At 44.7% G+C, this 17,677-nt stretch overlaps 1 protein-coding gene across 1 annotated transcript in view; it reads right to left on the minus strand.

Moving 5' to 3' along the window:
* LOC103797268 (voltage-dependent calcium channel subunit alpha-2/delta-4-like) overlaps positions 1 to 17,677 on the minus strand; it is a gene marked incomplete at its 5' end in the record, with an annotated part of 50,696 nt that overhangs the window by 14,223 nt on the left and 18,796 nt on the right. Inside the window, 7 exons of the mRNA XM_009069467.1 lie at positions 474 to 548; positions 2,911 to 2,991; positions 4,431 to 4,508; positions 5,781 to 5,798; positions 7,612 to 7,745; positions 9,764 to 9,842; positions 10,940 to 11,053. Of these exons, the coding sequence (XP_009067715.1) occupies positions 474 to 548; positions 2,911 to 2,991; positions 4,431 to 4,508; positions 5,781 to 5,798; positions 7,612 to 7,745; positions 9,764 to 9,842; positions 10,940 to 11,053 (579 nt within the window). The remainder of the gene's footprint in view (positions 1 to 473; positions 549 to 2,910; positions 2,992 to 4,430; positions 4,509 to 5,780; positions 5,799 to 7,611; positions 7,746 to 9,763; positions 9,843 to 10,939; positions 11,054 to 17,677) is intronic.

Genomic DNA, 17,677 nt, shown 5'->3' on the forward strand with positions numbered 1-17,677 from the left:
ATAAATGGTCCCTGACTTACTGTGTTATGAAGATTTAGTGGCACTGGACCCCGCTAGGCTCAGAATCCTAAAATGTCCAAACCCACAGCAGCTGGGTAGCTATTACTGGGGTGCTACTCAGGCTGAATCTCCTTGCAGGAGACATGCCTGAGCAAGGGGATCTGTTTCTGCAGCCCAGCAGTGAAACCTTGCATGGACACAGATACACATGCACCCACAGGACAGCAAATGCAGACAAATGCAGCCCTCACACACAGTCTGATGGAGAACAGAGAGGCAGGGCATCTGACATGTCATACCTGTGTGTGTGCATATATACATCTAGGGACGTGGAAATGATTTCTCTGGCCCTCGTGCTCCTGGGTGTCTGTGTATCAGAGCCTGGAAGCCTTCACAGCTCAATAAACCCACTCAGAGGCACCCCTGAAAGTCAGTGTTTTCAATTCAGCAAAGGTTCTCACAGCTCTACATACCAAAGGACGCAGGTCTGGGTGGGAAAGGATGTAGCCGTTGTTGGTGTTCAGAAAGGCGTATCCATGGACACCCAGCTGGAGAAAGAGGCATGAGAATAATCAGTGCTTCAGCTAGAAACACTGCTGTGTGATGGGTGCCACTGATACTAGGGCACCACCAATACTCAGAGATATTTTCCTTTTAAAGATATTGACCAGCAGAAAATAGGATCCATCCTAAACCATTTCTCTCTGGCTGCTCTGTCTGAGCAGTGTGACTATGCTTGGATGCACAAAAGCATGGACAGGTAGTTGGTTTGTGCACACATTCAGAAAAAGATGTCCTCCTAGAGTCTGACTGTCATCATGGACAATTACCACCCAGAGGTCCACATCAGGCACAGGAGAGCTACACATAAAATGGGCAATGATGGGGAATGCTGTAAACAGTACAGCAACAGCAGTGACAGGTCTATGTGCCCATCACTACATGTGCAGAGCAGTGAATGAACAAGTGAGTCTGAATCTCACAGATGGCTTCCCTGGAAACCCAGTCAGCCCTCAGAACAGCTCTGCGTTATGTTTCAGTGTTGGCAAGATCAGACCTGGCCTAGGCCAACTGTACAAGCCTATAGTCTTAAAATGCTTTTTATGGAATAGCATAATCTAACAAGTGCAGACACTCACTGACCTGATCTGCAAGAGATTTCCGAGAGAGCAATTACTCAGCTCAAACCCATATATAACACAGATTCCAGCTAAACCCTGAGTTACTAAAGACCTGCAGATAGCCTGCCCTTGCCAAAACAAGAGGTGTCTCAAGGAAAACAAGAATGGCTAAGGTTTCTATCTTAAAAAAAAATTGTTGTGACTTTATCTTGCTATAGAGACAGTCCTGGAGGGATAACAGTAGGAAAGTGAGGTAAATCATTAACAATCCATCTGTGTGTTCAGGGAATTAATTCTGTATTTCACATATCCAAGATCAAAACTTTGGACTGTCTCTATGTGAAGCAGTTTTTTGCAAAGCACACTTGGCTCAGCTTAGCATGACAAGAATGAAACCAAGACACTGCATCAGTACTACAGCACACTTCTTTTTTTCCCTATTAAAGCTGAAATTTCCCAACCCAGTAAGCACAATCATAAATATACAAAGTCTCCAGGGCTGGAACTCTGGAACTGGACCTTTAGTAACTCATATGCCATGGAATTCAAGTTGTGGATCCTAGGTTTCCAAACTGTTTTGGAGTTGGCAGAGCTACTGGGAAGATGTGTCCCTGCCTCTGATGTAAAGAAATCCTTCAAATCATTTTCCCTCCTTCCCTGGGACTGCTTGGAGGCAAGAACAGTGTCTCTCCTTGGCCCAGAGGAAAGACTATTGTGGCCTTTGAGCGACATGGAGAGAGGAAGATGAAAAGGTATTAGTCTTACACAGAAAATAAACATATAAAAATTGAAGCTCCAGGACAAGGTTCCCCCAGCCCCAAACCAGCTAGCTGTTCCAGGGTTGTCTGAAGGATCAATTTCCTACAGCCACATGTTAATGGTCTGCCCTGAATCCATGTCTGAAGTGCCAACCAATTCACAGATTCTGACAACACCTTCAGCTCTGTAGGCCTTCAGCAATCAGGTTTTGGACAACTGCCTGACTGGTAGTAGTCATCTGATAGTTACTTAAGAGAAACTGAAAACATGAAATGGTGGCTTGAATTGCCTGATTTCATGGTGGTCCTCAGACATGCTTGTTGTCTCCTGGTGTGTTGCCTGACTGAGCAAAGGGTCACTGCATGAAATTCACAGCAGAAACCAAACCCAACAGTGCACCTCTGGAGAGAATGGATGAATGTGGATTTTTCAGATACATTGAACACAGAGCTAATGGGAAGTTTTTTGACTCACAATTCTGAAGAGCAAACACTATCTAGGTACAGCACAAGTGAGTGAGAGCCAACTTTCTGTACTCTGTCCTGTCAGGAAATCTTCATGCTGATCTGATGAAAGGAACCTCTAGGCATGACAGAGGAGTTGGCTCTCTGTAATCCATTCAGTCCTCAGTTTTTTCTGCTGAAGAATATTGACAGTGAAGCTAGTACATTTTTTGCCAGCTGGCATGGCAGCTCTTGTCCACTGGGAACTGGATCTAAAATCTTAATTCTTCTAAAACAGGCTGTCATCTCTTAGGGATCTATGTTGGTGACCATCAAGATGCAAAGGCTGCATGACCTTTTGCCATTCTACTGGATCATCCAGTCCTTGTGTTCCTGTCTAAGAGCTTCTAGTAGGGAATGATTTCATGTGTGCTATACAGAAACCACACATAACCACATCCAGCATGTCTTCCTTTATGTTCATGGGGTTTTCTGCAGGCAGATAAATGGCTTTTCACTCATGCCCATGGAATAATGACTAGTGACTCTGCTGGGCAAAAGAGCAAATCACATTATCTCAGTCTTACCTTATACCGTGGAGCAAGCTTTAACAACTCCCTCAGTGGAACATCAGAGCCCACCACACCCAGAAGAATGCCATGAGACCGCTAAAAAACAAAGGAGAATCCATTTTCAGGAGCAAGACCTAGGCAGTTTTCTACGTGAAAACACGTTGTCTCCCTACTAGTCTCTCACATATCCTCTCTAGGCTTGTGTGAATATATTAATTCAAAACCAACTAACATACTTCAAAAAGTCTAAAGGGATTGTTCCAGTGTTCATGGAGAGGAGTATTTCTACACAATACTAGTCAGTATTCTTTACTCTGATTCAGAAGTAACATAAAATCACTGAAAACAAGTTTTGAGGGCAAACCCCATCATTCAGTATGTGTAAATAACAATAAGGTCAAGACAATCATGCAAAACAACATGGACAGGTTGGTAACTTGGGTCAACTAAATCAAATGCCAAATACAAAATTGTTAACCTAGAAAAAAAAGGAATTCCCACCCCCGAAATGAGGAACTGATTGTTTAATAAGCATCTGGAGAGCATGATGGAAAAATGACACACAGATTCTCATTGCAGCGCTGTGCTAATACAGGCTAGGGCCAGTCCCAGCTGGAAAAGGCAGACAATTGTTTGTAGGGCCTGGATGAAGAGTTTATCCCTTGTACAGCAATGGTGAGGTACCACCCCCCATTTTAAAAGGATGCTGAGAAACTAGATGTGGTACAGAACATAGTGTCTAAAGGGTTCCAAACCCCAGTGGAAATGCCCTTATCAAAGACATCTAAATTGTTCAACATTTTTCTCTTATCAGGATAGACAGGTTTGACTTTGTGGCAGTGTAAAAGATGCTTCCCAGGAGAACACACTAAAGGCTACAGGTTTTTTAATCCAGTAGAGGAAGCCATTATGACAGAAAGGTGGGGCCAGACAAATCGAAAGTGGAATTTAGACAGCAGTTTTTAACAGAGACTAAGAAACCACAATGGAGAGCTTGGGGTGGCAAAGGCTACAGGTTTTTTAATCCAGCAGAGGAAGCCATTATGACAGGAAGGTGGGGCCAGACAAATTGAAAGTGGAATTTAGACACCAGTTTTTAACAGAGACTGAGAAACCACAATGGAGAGCTTGGGGTGGGACACCATTCTTCAATGACACTTTTGCCAAAAGCAGGTTCTTGGGCTCATGAAGGACCATCTGTGTGAAATGTAAAGGTCTGCAATAAAATGCACAGGCTAGACAAGGTAATGATTTCTTCTAGCCTGAAATTTTAGGGTCTCAGTTTGAAAATGGAAGGGATAAAACAAGAAGTGTCATGTTTAAGGGATATTTGGAAGAACTAACATTCAGAGAAAATGACAGGCTATCATTTTGTCAGATAAATTATCAGCCATCCATCCTGCCAGAGGTCTACTGCAGTCCCTAATAGCCAGTTGTCCTTGCAGAGACCCATTGGATTGAAAACCCCACAAAGGTTCACTGCAACGTGTCACCTTTGCTGGCTGGGAGAAGAGCAAAGCCCACGCTGCACTCACCGTCTCGTTCTTCTTGCTGAAGACAGGCATGGCCACTGTCGTCATGAGCAACAGACTCTGAGCCTGAGATGCAAAGAGCTGCCACAAAACAACAGGATGTGTGTTAGCAAATGCAATACCACAGATAACCCAAAGGAAAGGCACTGGAATTCCCAAGGACCCCAGATGATTACAATTAGCCACCTCCTTGCCTCCCACACTTCTGGAAAAACAGATGGCAACACTTTTAAATACTCTGTATCCAAGAGGATCCTGTGAAGGATGCTTGCTCGAGTGGGGTGACAAGAATGGGATGAAAGCCAGAGAAATGTGTTGAAGCAGGAGAAACCAAAGAGTTGTTTTAATGACGAGACAGGAACCTGTAGAAGTGGTGGCACAATTTATATCCAGCATGTGTCAGGAGTGTAGACATGAGCACTTACGCAACAAGTATAAAAACTACCAAACAAGGAGCACAGAACAGAGAAAAGCAACACAAATATGAGCAAAATCACAAACAAGAGGTCATATGTACTGCAAACATGTGAATACCACAAATGAGAAACACCACAGGGAAATGTTTAAAAGGCACAAATACACACAAAGCCTCCTTACAAATACTTATAACTCAACCATCTCAGCTTAGGGAAAACAGAGACAAAATCATGATCAGACAGATACAACAGTGAGCTATCCTACAGGGCATACAGGACATGCATGCGTGATGGGATAACAGATGCTCCCAATTCAACAGAAGACAGATGCTCTAAAAACACACAGGAGAGGAGGTAAAACAGGAAACACACATGCAAAAGAGTCTCACAAACATGCCCAGCTATCAAAATAATCTAATCCTTCGTTGCCAGTGGCATCCCCCCCTTCCATCTCTCATTTGGTCAAGGAAGGAGCAAGGCAAGAAATGACCTCCTGTCTCAATTACTGTACATTCTAGGAGCCACAAAGGAGCCTGTCAATAATCTGCAGTCACTTGATGGAGATCTGAGCCTGGTATCTTGAGTTACTGCCCTAGATGATTCTCTGTGGAAACTTCTCACCCACAGCAACACTCATACCAACACACAGCAAGTAAATTCTCCAGCTCTCACTGGACATACGGAAAAAGAGATCAGGTGAGCTAAGCTAGTGCACAACACAGATACCCCTGTCTACTCTGAACCAACAGCACAGCACAGCTCTCCAGTACATCCAGCATTTCCTCTCCTCTCCTTGCCAGTGTCAGAGGACTCTTTGAGTGCTGTAACCCCCACCCCCTTCAGATGTACAGGCCAGCTGTGGCTGTGAACGCTGGCACTGACACACCAACTAGCACAAGGGAAACAGCACACTCACAAAACACAGGGATGCAGTTACCTCCTCAGACTGTGGCAGCTAGTGAGAGACATGGATGAAAACATGAATGAATACATGAATGGAGACATGAATCAAAGACGGTAGAGGCTGGGACAGAGAAAGAGAATGGCAAGCCAAGAGGCAAGAAGAGATACAGCAAAGAATGTACAGCAAACAAATCCCTGTGGCTGCCTTGGCAAGTGTGACCCCACACACCCGTGTCAGGGGTAAGAGATACAGCAAAGAATGTGCAGCAAACAAATCCCTGTGGCTGCCTGTGACCCCACACACCCGTGTCAGGGGTGGCATGCCTGCTGATAAAATACACTTGCTGGGTAATTAGTAGTGTTTCTGGAGGTTTAGCTTAGCACACTCAAGTACCACATCCCCATCTCTTACTTGGCACAGCTCCTGCAGCAGGAGACATCCCCACGTCACCCTCATAGTGTGCCATGGCTGCAGCCTCAATGGGCAGCCACAGCACAGCTGTGGGGAATGGTCCCTCCCCACAGCAGCCTCCTGAGTACAACTGTGTGTCACGATGGTGCAAGCCTGGCTGGTGGGAAGATATTTCTTGGGGTTCATATGCACGATGGTGCAAGCCTGGCTGCTGGGAAGATATTTCTTGGGGTTCATATGGTCTTGACTCTGAGTACAGTATCAAGTACTGCCATGTGTGACTTGGACCTCCATGTTCCGTGATGCTCAGTGCCCCTACTTTTACTCCAGCTCAAAGAATTCATGTTTCTCACCATAGATCTTAAACCTGAACACTGTGGGTTCTCCTCAGAGCTGTGGCAAACACCCTAAAGCTGCTGCTGGCCATACTAGAGCCAATAATTTTGGTCCCACAGCGGGATTGTGTATGGAAACAGTCTCAATGTTTTTCCTCTCAGATAGTATAAACAGTCCTGAGACCTCACGTTTGTTTCTTGAAAAGGGAAATCTGACCTCTGGTCAGCTTTAGCTGTCACAGTTCTGCAGACACTTCACTGGGGCAGGGAGTCCAGTTTAGGAAAAAACCAAAACTATCTCCCACACAGAAGACACAGTGAGCCCCAGAAACAATCCTGCAACTTTCTCTTTCAGCAGTGTAAAAAGGTATGGAAAGGGAGACTGAGGAGTGCCTTCTGTTTGGGTAAGTGCAGGGGGAGGTTGCATCAGTGGTCACCTACTCCTTTGTCCTTCCCTTCACTCCTTTGAATTTCAAAGCTGCCTTGGCACCACTATACTGTAACAGCACCTGCTCATGGTCCCAATGTCTTCCCACAGGGGCACTGGGGGTGCTGACTCTCTGGTCCTTTGCAATGTGTCCTTTACCCACAGGGCTGGGCACAGGACCACTGTGGTGACCTTATGTTTTGCTAGCTCAAGGAACAAAAGGGTGAGCCTACTTCTCCAGCTGAAATCTGTATCTTTGAGTGGCAAGCAGTCAGCAGTTAGCTGCTGGGCTGGAGGAAATCGGTCTCTGACCTGTACCCTGAGCCCTGAATAATCTTTCCTGTGCATAATCCTTTAGAAGGTAACCTGCTTTCACAGAAGCACTACTTAAGTCAAGTTGTGCCTGTGTGATTAGTCCTGGGTCACTGCAGATTCAGATCTGAGCCTGCATACACACCTCAGCTCCAGGAGCAAGCACAGCCAAAGACCAGTAATTTCTATCAATCGACCAGCTCCTGGTTTTGCATAAATTTCAAGACTTCATTTAGATTCTGATACACATAAGATATTTAGATGGGAAGCTGGGACAAGGTATATGCCTGGCACACTAGCAGTGTGTCTAACACCTCTGCCAGTTTGGCCCCCAGGTCCTACTGTTTGCTGACTAAAGACTTGTGCTGCAGGTCCTTACCGCACTGTCCATGTAGGCTTCAGTCCAAATGATGTCATGGTCGTGGTTGATGACCATGGGACGGCTGAGCACGTGCAGGTATTCCATCACGTTCTCCTGGACATCAGCCAGCGTGGAGATCTGGGTGTAATAGCCTTTACAGAGAAACAGAGATGTGAGTCACTCTAACACATCTTCCCTGTGCAAAGCTAGAAAACTGGAAGGCAAAGGCTGTATCTACTCAGGCAGTTAATCTGCTCTTCAGAAAAAGTGCTGTGACAATCCTCGTGTCCAGAAGCTTCTGTGGACACGTTTCTGTGGAAACCTAGAGTTTCAGCAGTGGCTCTGTTCTTCTCAAACTACTGAAGCTATGCTCAAGACTAGAGTCTTGAAATAACCAGACTTGTGCAAAGCAGATGTAAAATGTGGCTTTGGGTCTTGAGCAAAACTTTCCACTAATCAGGCTGCCTTTGGTCCTGGGCCCAAACATATGCAAACAAAAGTATTACCCACGTACCCTGCCCTATTTTATATTGGGGCCAAACTCCTGCCTTCCCTTCCAGATTTTTTCCAGCACTCTTTGGTTTGCCTAGCTTTACATACAAGGGTGGTGACTACTTCTGTCTACCCAATAGGAGCAGAACATAAAGTGCAAGCAACCTATTTCCAAGGCTTTGTCCCTGCAGATGGACCCATAACAGTCTAATAGTACAAGGAGTACAGGGGAAGAATGTTTTCAAGTTATCAAAAGGTCCTCAAAACCAGCTGCTGGTTAGAAATGCTAACACAGCGTAATGTCACAAGGACTCTTGTGTCCTGCTTTTCATGACATGGGTTGATTGTACTTGCTGTAGGATAGAGTATGTCAGATAGATGGAAAACTTTCCTGTCACCAGGAAAACACTGTCATGTGAAAGGGCTCGTGTTCTGATAAGCTTTGTGATGTGGAAACAGAGTTAATGTGCTTGAAAATAAGGACTGTAAGAACTGTACAATGTGTTGAAACAGAATAACCAAAGTCAGGAAGCCTTCTAGAGAGCTCAAGTCTGCAAAGTGAGAGTCCAAGTGCAAAGAGCATATTTTTGTTCTCTGGTTATTCAGAAGAACCCATTCTGACATTTTACAGCAAACCAACAGCACCATGAATTCTCTGCCACTCATCTTATGGCTGAATATGCAATCTGAACATCCAAGGTTTTATTACATTTAATGACTAAAAATGTTATGTATAATTCCTAGCACTAATAGATGAATGTTTAAGCCTTGAACACCCCCAGCTCACAGATGTCCTGCAGGTCAGAAACTCTTGTCTGTTAATTATTTTCAGTAGCAAATGCCCCCATGCATTTCACAGTCTGCTGAAACCACTGTTCAGACTGGGAAGCAATCGATGTATCCACTTCCCAGCTTCAGTCTTCCCTTCCTTTCCCTGTTTAAACAGAACACTGATGTAACAAGCATCACTGACTCTCTCCAGGCACTCTGTGGCTAGGTCATGCCCAAACACAAGAATACTTTTTTTCCTCCCCATTCTTCCTTTCCCCTTGCAGACTCTGATAGCACTACCTTCACTTTTCAACTAGCTCCAAATGCATAGAAGTGACTCACTCACCTACTGTGAATGGATTTTCCCATTCATGTCATTTCATGCCAGCTAGAGAGAATGTTGGGGTTGGGGTGGGATTAACAAGCTATTCTGGTACCTCAGTGAAAACCACCAACACACAAAGAATTTGGACAAGATACAGGGGTTAACCTGCAGACCTTGTGAAAATGCTGTAAGATATTTGAAGAAGAGATGTTTGTTTTATGTCTCAGCCAAAAGATGTCAGGTTCTCTGACAGAGCTTTAGACAGATTGTCAAAAGCCAGTGACTGGGACACGATAAGCACAGGGACTTAGGTGGACTACAGCCAGCATGAATCTCGGTCATAGTGTCCCTTGGCACCATGACAGGAAAATGCAGTGTCTCAGCATGGATGACTTGTGTTAGTTGGACTCAGACACACTTCACGTGGACCAGCAGGCTCTGCTTTTTCCTTAGGTTGTCTTCCAAGCAAGGGCTCGTGGGCCCCAGCTGTAGTGGGGGAGCCTTAGAGGGATCCAGGGTCCCCTGGCTGCAGTCCAAACATGACACATGTGATGGGTTTGGGGACACATTGCCATAGAGCACCTTTGTTGTTGCAGGCAATCCATTTCACGTGGGGGGCGAAGGTGACCTCCCGTCCAATGAGGTAAGTGAAAACTCGGACCTGGGAACAAGAACCCAAAGATAGAAAAATTAGGCACTAATGTGCTACCAAATCCAAATGGCCAAGGTTTGGCATCCTGCTGTACACTGGTGTGAATACCTGTCTGTGGTGCAGAGCAACAGTTCTGCCTTCACACAGAGACCAGAGCCTCTTGCACCATTTGCTTCGAATTTTGTGGGCTGGAACTTAATTTCCAATTACAATAAGCCCAGAAAGCCAAGTAGCACATGAGATCATCTGAATAACAAGGCAAAAGTGCAAATTCTGTTTGATTTTATGATAGCAGCTCTGCCAGGCACTCAGCAACCACATATGGAGAGGTTTATAGCTCACAGGAATCTTTTACCCAGGAGAACAGCTGGCTGCATGAATCATTTAGAGAAAGCTTTACCATTTCCCTTGTGTTTGACCACCAACAAAAGAGCCAATCCTGAAATGAAGTGCTTTAACAGCCCCCTGCTCTGGTCTCTCAGTAGGCTGCTTCTCTCTCTTTGTGCATTGCTGCTAGCTGGGATCAGGTAAACAAATAAACCAGGAGGATTTAGGATGAACTTGGTCTCTTCCACTTTCCCAGTCAGCTCTGCTAGTACAAGCCTCTAACCACAGACCTCAGAGTAAACAGGGCTAGAAAGCACCTAGAGAGGTTGTTTGGGCCATTCCCTGGGCCACTATAAGAGTTGGTAATAGCCAAACCTTTCTCAAACAGGACCAATTATAAACAGTCCTGCATGGTATTAAAACTCTTTGCAAAATTTTGGGGGTTTTGTCCAATTTTGAAAAATGCAAACTCAGTCTTTATGATCTTATCAAGAGAAAGTTTTGATTGTCCACATCTTTAGAAAACAAAGTGTATTGAAAAAAAACTAATAAACCTTCACTGACGTAGAGATATCCATTTGTGATCCTACTCCTCAAAAATCACCACAGCAGGATCCTGCCTGGCTTGCTCTGTTTTATGCTTACAGCTGGGTGCATGCTGGTATTGGAGGATGTGAATGCTCAGCTCTGCCCAGGATCCTGGCTCATGCTCTTCTATTCCCACCATAGCAGGATAGCACCTTTCCTCTCCCTTTCTATTTATCACTTCCCAGACAAACCTTCCGATCTGGCCAGTTGTATTTCTCAAACACAGCTTCATAATCCTCCACTGCTCCATCTGTGATCAGCATGATAGCTTGGTTACACAATCCTCCTTGTCCAGCTTCTCTGAACTACAAACAGAGAGGAAGAGCATTGGTTAATCTCAGCACAGGCTGCTTCTGAGTACTGCAGCCCACTTACTGGTTGGGAGGGGGCCTTGAGCAACCTGCTCTGGTGGGAGGTGTCCCTGCCCAGGGCAGGAGGTAGGGGCTGGATGATCTCTAAGGTCCATTCCAACCTCTTTACATACTATGAAACTACCTATGGTGGGCCAGATCCTGACTTCCTCTCGCAAACCTCACGCTGTGCTCAGAAACAGCTCTGCATAAACAAAGACTGTGTTCACTTGCTGCATATCATTGTTTTATTTCTGCAGCCCTGCTTAGCACATGTAGACACAGGAGGCTTTACAGAAGCAAAATAATGAGGAGAAAATAAGTGCTGTGGAGAAAAGAAATGCTGTGGAGGAAGGGTGAGATTCCCTGCTGCTTCACATCCTGCAGTCGCATTCGTTTATGCAAAACAACTATAGATTGACCATAAACACTGCAATTCTGATTTGACAGCAATAACTGTCACTTTTTATGGCAGAAAATGTGAGAGGAGTGGGAAATCAGACTCATTATTTCAGGGTAAATCCATCAATCTGCCAAAGGACAGCAGAGAAAGGCATGACCACGTGAAAAAAAGAAGGCTACTGCCATCAGAGCTGAGAAAGGTTATGGATGTGCCAGACAGAGAGGGCATACACTGTGATGACAGATGACCTGTTATCTATGCATAAGTGATATTTAAGGCAGAGCAGAAGTATGCTGGGACTGTGGTACAGACACTGATGTGCTCCCAAGGACACCTGGGGAGGTGTTGAACAGATGTGCTCTTACAGGCAAGCCAGACTCTGACCGTTCAGCCTGGAAGAACCAGTCTTGGAATGCTGCTTATCTCATGCTCCTGCCAGCAGAGCCATTTGCCTCTCATGCAGGTACCCAGCTCTAGAGAACTAAGTGACTTACACAGCACCAACCCAGGTGTTGAGTTAGCAGCCACCAGAACAGGTAGCGGAGGACATCCAAGACACAAAAATGAGCAAACATTTAGCTGCAGCTCCCAGCTTGGTGTCAGTATGTGCTTCTCCTTGCACTGCAACTCACTGCTTCTACATTCTGAGCAAGGAAAACTCTAATCAACAGAGAAGAATACAGAAACTGATGCAGAGTAAAAAAAAACTTGGCAAGAGGGAGAGATGACAACTCTGCACAAGAGATTAATGAGAGGCAAAGGCACGAGATGAAGAGCACCCGATAGACTAACTGAAGGGTGACTAGGGTTATATCAGACAGCAGCTATTTTAAACTGGAGAGGATAGTTGTATCTTCTAAATGAGGAAAAAAGTGTCCAAGTGGTAAGACTTACTGCATAAAATGAAAGCAACACTGGATGGGAGAACAAGAGCCCAGAGTGTGAACTGGGACTTTTTAGATGTTTTGGGGTTCGATTCACAACTCCCTTCTGTTTCTCTAATGCTCTTATGATGGAAAAATGTTTTCACCACCACAGATGTGACTGTGGGTCTGTTGCAGATTAACATCATGACCATCAATACCTGGATGCCAATTCCATGTCCAGATTTCCACAGTCATTTCACCGTTCCTACAATTACCTCTGTGATTGTCCCTTATTGTGAAATTACCAGGTTCAGTGCTAATATCGCCGTAACGTCACCTTCCATGACCATCAAGGCTATCAGTCCTTCCTCCTTCAACATTACTCCTAATATCATCAAGTACCTGTAACTCTATGGTAGGAAGCATGCCTTCCATGACCATCGACGCTATCAGTCCTGCCTCCTTCAACATTGCTCCTAATATCATCAGGTACCTGTAACTCTATGGTAGGAAGCATGGGCTCAACAGCTTCTGAATGACCACACATGTGAACCCATCTCTCTCTGTTTCATTACTTCCACAGCTCATCAGAATCAGTACAGATGATCATGAGTGACAAGAGTGGTGTAGTAGGGTCATTTCTAACTAGCTGTTCTCAGGCAAAACATCCATGTGAATTACTAAGTCAGGATGAGGTGGTTGGCTGTGCTCCTCCCTCTTTCATGTCACCACAGCAGCACATTCAGAGGGGAGACAGACAGTACCTCTGCTTGCCATGGTCACACCAACCATGTACCATGGAGCTGCTACTCCTTGTACCATGGCAAAAACCCATCAGTGTAATTTGATTACCGGGGAGTTTGAGCTCCAGGAGGGGTCAGAGCCCACATGCCCTCTGCTCAGCATGAGGGAGACGCGGGACAAAGGCTGAGGGTGTACAAAAGGAACAAGCACAGGCTGCCCTTGGGTGCAAACAAAACAAGAAAAGCAGGTGACAGTCACAGGGGATACTGCTGCAGACCATCAGGTAGGAAAAAGACAAAGAGCCTCAAGTGCACTTAGTGCCATGGTCTAGTAACCACGGTAGGGTTGGACTTGATGATTTAGGAGGTCTATGGAGGAGCTATTTCTAGGACAGAGATCAACTGCATGCAGATTAGCAGAGAGAACAGCCAGTGTGAGCGTCATTAGGGAGGCACAGGGTTATGGTGGTGCAGGAGATCCTGCCACAATGAGGTTCAGATCACAGATATGTGAACCTTGCAGTTACGAAAGCAGCTTATTCCAAACTGTTGCAATCTACAACATGCTTGTTTAGATGATTTTTAAATTAACACTTAATTAAGGTCACCCATCATTTCCAAACTACTTAAGGCATTTCTTCATGAAGCTTACTTCAGATCTCATAATACCAAGATACTGAGAAATTAGATGCTGCATCAGAACAAGCAATCTCCTAATTACAGGAGTAGATGATATTTTCAGCAGGGAAAATGAGATCATCAGTGTCATAGAAATAGAGATTAAAAAGACAGATTTAGAAAACAAATGAACAAGAGGTAATCCCTGTTTTTTAGGTCCTTTTGTGACTGGCTGCAGCTGTAGCAAATGATCTAAGAGCATTCACATCAAGCTCTGAGCATAATTCCCTGCTCTGACTGAAGTCTCAGGAGCGTGAAAGAAGGGTAGATGAGGACTAAGATGCCCAGAGAATAGATGTCTAAAGAGATGCAGGCTAGAGCTGGGTCAGTGAATGAGACACAGAGTTATGTATTCTCCTATATAACTTCGGTCACATTGCCAGGACTAACAGACATGATCTAATTAATTCAGGGTCACAGTCTCTTGTACTCCCTTGTTTGCTCATTGCCATTTACTCTGCAGTTATAGCCTGGCAGAGAGTTACTAGTGAAGCAGTAGGAACCATCAGCATCGCTGGGAGATGCGCAGGCACGCGCCCTGACTGTGTACACATCTGCCCCAAGCAGCCCCTCTCCTTCTCCTCCTGCCACATTCCTATGCAGAGCTGCCTCCAGAACTACTGAAAATTCATACCTGGGAGAAAGTGTCTCATGGGTAGAAAATTAACAGTAGAGAAGGAAAGAAAGCTAGTGAAGAAAAAACAAAAAATGGCATTAAGAAATTGGTAGGAACTGGTAAGCAAGAAATCCTGATCTTTGCACATCTTGAAAAATATGCTGTAGAATCCAGGTCCATAAAAATGACTAGAATCAAGGAAAGACTGACAAATGTTCAGAGAAGAAGCAAGAAACAGAGTAAAAAGAGCATTTTGCCAGATGACAAAAAGCAGAGGGAAATGGTCGGGCAGTGATGCTTTATAGCCTCCATACTTCATCCTCAACACGACAATATTGTAATGGTTTGGTACCTGCTGAAGGGATTAGAAACAAAGAAAAGAGTGAATGTATTACAGGCAGGGTCACAAAGTGGTGGGGCTAAAGAAGAAGCATTTGAATAATCTGTGCTCAGCATGAAGGAAAGAACTGCAGAAAGTGTAGCTGAACTAGTTGCCTCATGGGCTGAGACCTGACTTGGACTGTGTGACATCCCAAAGGATGAAGAGGAAACCGACAGAAAACGTGTTACAAGAAAGGAGGAAACTAGATGGGTAGATTTTCCTCAAACATCTTAGCATGTTGCTAGAAAAATGTTGCCTTGTGAGTGCACAGATGAAAGGCTTCCCCACACAAGTGGGACATAAGAGGTCGCAAACCTTTGATTACTCACATCAGCAGATGGGTTCGTTCTTTTCGTGACACCAGTTTGCTCAAGTTACTCAGAAATTTGTGTCTCACTGAAATCCAGTTTGCTACCAGTTTCATAATCTTTTTCATCTATAGCCATTTTGGAGGGACCTACTCATAATTAATCTCAATGTTTATGCAATATCTGAGCTCAGCAGTGAGTCAAGGCACCATTAACCCAGCTTGGTGTTAAGAAGAGACATCATTGCAAGGTGGCCTAGGAAAGCAGAACTCGGTGTTTCTTTTCATCCACAGGATGGATACAGCATCAGCTTTCAAAATACCTAGTTACTCTGAGTGGATCCTGCGAAAGTAGGACACAAGTGTCACAGATTTTCATAGAATAAGAATACCAGGTTGAAAAGGGGCCTCGAGGATCATCTGTCTAATCCTAAAAGATTACTGGATAACAAATATATGAATATATATATATATATTAGGATTAGAGGGGTGTGTTTGCATATGTATATGTGTACACACATGTACACTGGGAAGGAGAATCAGTGGCTCAAACAGCAGACAGGAGGCTGGAGAGAGACACTGCAGAGACAGAGCACTTGGACTGGAATAACAACATGAGTGTCTGAAAAAAACGTAGCTGTTGTCTTACACTGTGTTAAGAGCACTATGGTGTGTAAAACAGGGAAGGCAATTATTCTGCTCTGCTTAGCACTTGATAGCTCTCAGCTGCAGCACTTACACACTGTTGGGAGGATGGTGTTTCAGGGAAGGCAGCCTGGGAGCAGCCACAAGCAGAGCAGCAGCCAGAACAAAGGGGTATAAATCCTGCAGGAAAAGGGTGAGAGAACAAGACGAGCCAAGCTTGTTGAAATAAAGAAGAGAAGACAGGAGTGAGATAGATTAGAACTTGATAAATAAGAAAAGGGTTCAAAAGATACCACTTGACACCTGAGAATTTTGAAGCACTTCATAAACGTGTACTTAAAACCATGGTTTCCCTGGGATGCATATTTTATTGAAACCACTTGGTGTGTGGCTAAATTGAAACAGAGAGTTGAAGTGGTTTATTGAGCATGGCAGAGAGAGGTAGGGGAGGCTCTGGCTAACTGTTCTCCTGAAGCTGTTCTGCAAATTGCATCATGGTTTAAAATATGCTCTGTCTACCCCAGAACATAATGGAGGCAAACAAAGCCTGTGAGAGATGTGTGCTCTTCTTCAACCCCTCTTTGCTACTCATTCCTCATTGAGTAGGTCTCTGCTGGGCTATTAATTCTATGAGCAATTGGACTGAGGAAAATTACCAGGGAAATTTTGCAGTCACTTTCATTACAGATATTATTACTGGTTGCCTATTGTAATCAGCAAAGCTTATTTCATCAGTGTGATGTAGCAATTTTCATTTCCATTCTCTTGCGTATGCTCCTGTGAACAATAACAGGACAGTCTGTGAGGAGCAGCTAGGATTACATGCTGAGAATGTGAATTTTGTCTGATGAGAAGCGGGTGATCAATTCCACTGAAGTTCCTTTCTCCTGCCTGCATGACTGCAGCAGCACAGATGTGTTCCAGGCCACACTGATGAAAACCCTGTTCCTCCACTATTACCAGTATAGATCTAAGAATCTCTAGGAGAAGATTTCAGAGAGCCCTTAAGCCATCTGAGCACTTGGCAGGTGGTACCTTTTTGCCTTAAGCTGTGGTACTTGCAGAGCCCAGGGTCCTTCAGCTGGTGATATCAAGGCACTCTCTAGATGAGCCCTTACCATGGAAGCTACAGGCTGGGGAAAGCTGCTGCAGGACAACAGGCACGTGCTCTACATTTGCATGTCTATGGACATGCAGCCTCTGGTGCTGCTCCATGTGCACAGAGACACAATGTCTGTCTCTTCTGAATGTCACCAGGCAAACAGAAATCCTGGGAAGAAGATGCAGGAGGGCCTGCATGTCTCCTGCTGCATGTGCAGCCATCCCATAGCTGGCTGGGAACAAATCTCCCAGCTGACGGCTGCAGTGAACTCAGACTGAGGTCTCATTGCACTGAAGACTACACAGTCATGGTCCATGCTACAGCAAATGACATGCTGCAAGAAAGCTGCAATCAGTGTTACTGGGGAAGGCAACCTGGGTGGAAAAGATATATAGCCCTGTTCCACACCTTTCTTTGACAAAGTTAATGTTTCTGAACTCCTGATTTATGGACAGCTGATTCCAAGATGCAGAAAAGTATGACACCTTTCCTCATGTGCAGGTACTCAAAGGAAAGATGCCCAAATGCTGAGCCAGTTGCCTTCTCTCCAGGTCTGAGGTGATAGCACAAGGCATGAGGGAAGCATTGTGAGTGAATACCAGGTGGTTTTATCACCACTGGGTGCTGCACTGTCCAAGAGCAATCTCAGAGCTGTTTTGAGCTGATTAGCCAAGGGTGAATCAACAAGGATCATGATAAGTGATGACTACTTAAACTGTGGACTGCATTTTTTTATGCAAAATAGAGAGAAAAAGTAATTTCGTTACCTACAAAAGAGTTTCTACTCTATTACTGCACTGGAGTAATGTTAATCCACTGGACTGCATGTACATTACA

This window comes from Acanthisitta chloris, unplaced genomic scaffold, assembly GCF_000695815.1.
Source record: "Acanthisitta chloris isolate BGI_N310 unplaced genomic scaffold, ASM69581v1 scaffold2232, whole genome shotgun sequence".
Classification (NCBI taxonomy): domain Eukaryota; kingdom Metazoa; phylum Chordata; class Aves; order Passeriformes; family Acanthisittidae; genus Acanthisitta; species Acanthisitta chloris.